Source organism: Staurois parvus, unplaced genomic scaffold (assembly GCF_062004578.1).
Source record: "Staurois parvus isolate SC_StPar_1 unplaced genomic scaffold, SC_StPar_1.0 ptg000828l, whole genome shotgun sequence".
NCBI lineage: Eukaryota > Metazoa > Chordata > Amphibia > Anura > Ranidae > Staurois > Staurois parvus.
The window spans coordinates 217,626-220,258 of NW_028318624.1; the positions used below are offsets into that span (position 1 = coordinate 217,626).

Genomic DNA, 2,633 nt, shown 5'->3' on the forward strand with positions numbered 1-2,633 from the left:
CCTTCTTCTCATCCTTCTCCTTCTTCTCATCCTTCTCCTTCTTCTCCTTCTTCTCATCATTCTCCTTCTTCTCATCCTTCTCCTTCTTCTCATCCTTCTCATCCTTCTTCTCATCCTTCTTCTTCTCATCCTTCTCCTTCTTCTCATCCTTCTCCTTCTCCTTCTTCTCATCCTTCTCCTTCTTCTCATCCTTCTCCTTCTCATCCTTCTCCTTCTCCTTCTTCTCTTCCTTCTCCTTCTTCTCATCCTTCTCCTTCTTCTCATCCTTCTTCTTCTCATCCTTCTCCTCCTTCTTCTCATCCTTCTTCTCATCCTTCTTCTTCTCATCCTTCTCCTTCTTCTCATCCTTCTCCTTCTTCTCATCCTTCTCCTTCTTCTCATCCTTCTCCTTCTTCTCATCCTTCTCCTTCTTCTCATCCTTCTCCTTCTCCTTCTTCTCTTCCTTGTCCTTCTTATCATCCTTCTCCTTCTTCTCATCATTCTCCTTCTTCTCATCCTTCTCCTTCTTCTCATCCTTCTTCTTCTCATCCTTTTCCTTCTTCTCATCCTTCTTCTTCTCATCCTTCTTCTTCTCATCCTTCTCCTTCTCATCCTTCTCTTTCTTCTCATCCTTCTCCTTCTCCTTCTTCTCATCCTTCTCCTTCTTCTCATCCTTCTCCTTCTCCTTCTTCTCATCCTTCTCCTTATTCTCAGCCTTCTTCTTATCATCCTTCTCCTTCTTCTCATCATTCTCCTTCTTCTCATCCTTCTCCTTCTTCTCATCCTTCTCCTTCTTCTCATCCTTCTCCTTCTCCTTCTTCTCATCCTTCTCCTTCTCCTTCTTCTCATCCTTCTCCTTCTCCTTCTTCTCATCCTTCTCCTTCTTCTCATCCTTCTCCTTCTTCTCACCCTTCTCCTTCTCCTTCTTCTCATCCTTCTCCTTCTCCTTCTTCTCATCCTTCTCCTTCTCCTTCTCCTTCCTCATCTCCAAGGGCATTTAAATTAAAGGTACAGTGTTCTGCACTAATTTAAAGGCTCTCTGAAGCCTAGAAACCCTTTAAATAAGTCATCTTCGTAGCGGAGAAATTCGCATCGAATCGAATTTCACACTGGAATTCGCCGAATCAGCCGAATCGAATTTTTCATTTCTTCGCTCATCTCTAATTGTGGTGAGCGATATTTCATCCAAGGATCCCAGGTTTTTTCAAAGTAGGCCAACCTATCATGAAGAAAAGAGGTCAAATGTTCATTGACCATAATCCAGGTCAGCTTGGCCTTCAGGAGGTCAAGGGATACCAGGGGGGGACCTCCAAGAGCGTGCTACTATTTTTTCATTGATTTGTTTCATGTTATTCGTTTTTTTATTGCTCGTCTTAAAACACATCAATGTTCCTTTTAGGGCTATTTTCACATCTTCATTCTTCAGGCTGTATATAATGGGGTTTAATACCGGAACTAGAGCTGTGTTGAAAAGCGAGAACACTTTATTGGAATTTATATTGTCACTTGAAGCTGGCCTCAGGTACTGACAGAGAAGGGTCCCGTAAAGAAGAATGACCACTGTCAGGTGTGATGAGCAAGTGTAGAAGGCTTTATGTCTACCTGAGTTGGTAGGGATCCTCATAATTGTAACAATAATAAAGACATAAGAGATAAAGGTGAGAACAAATGGGGTTAGGCTTAAAAAGAATATACCTTCCGTGAAAATCAAGACTTCCAGTGCAAAAGTGTCACTGCAAGACAGTTCCATAACTGGTTTGATATCACAGAAGAAGTGATTGATAATATTGCACTTATAGCAAGAAATCTGTAACAACAACACAATGTATGGTATAACTGCGATAAATCCCGTCAGCCAGCTCACTGAGAACAGCGCTGAACAACGTTCAGAGCTCATGACCGTCACATAATGTAAGGGTTGGCAGATGGCCATATATCGATCATAACTCATCGCTGTCAGAAGGAACAGCTCGATAGTGGTGAAAGATGAAAATAAATAAATCTGAGACATACAAGAATAGAAAGAAATCTGTTTATTTCCTGTTACAAACATGGCAAGAATTTTATGCTGCGTAACTGTAGAACATGACAGATCCAAGATAGCTAAGTTACAAAGGAAGATGTACATGGGAGTGTGAAGATGAGGGTTGGTGTACACCAAGAGAAGAATGACCAGGTTTCCAATGAGAGCAAGGAGGTAAGTGAGAAGAATAAACACAAAGGTGACAACCTGGTGTTCTGGCACATCAGAAAAACCTTGAATAATGAAAAAACTCCAACTTGTCTGATTCATCATAACCTTTGCTTTGTTTTTGAGCAGGAATATATAAGAAAAGAGAGAGTATTTTAACAAATCAGCAATATTAGACACACGATTGACAACTAAGTTATCTGGAAAGGTTCTTCCAGGTCATGGTATAGCTAGTAGTAGCTAGTTATGTAGCTTGACTTGTTTTATGATGTTGAAGATGGTTGCTGTTAATCTAGGTAGCTTCTTTTCTTTCAAAGAAACTGCTTGAATAAGCAACAAAACATAATAGACAATGTTTGACTTACTTGTTAGAATACCATTAATAATAATAATTCATACCTTATTCGTATGGTATGATCCTGCTCACTAATACAAGAATTCTCTTGGGAAGTAGTAGCTGACA

The 2,633-nt window shown here is 40.3% G+C and overlaps 1 protein-coding gene across 1 annotated transcript; it reads right to left on the reverse strand.

Annotated features, from left to right (window-relative positions):
• Positions 1–1,264: 1,264 nt before the first annotated feature.
• On the reverse strand, positions 1,265–2,380 carry LOC149443822 (olfactory receptor 6C1-like). Its single transcript, XM_089655242.1, has one exon. The coding sequence runs from the start codon at positions 2,273–2,275 to the stop codon at positions 1,265–1,267; it is 1,011 nt and encodes a 336-aa protein (XP_089511368.1). The 5' UTR covers positions 2,276–2,380.
• Positions 2,381–2,633: the final 253 nt, after the last annotated feature.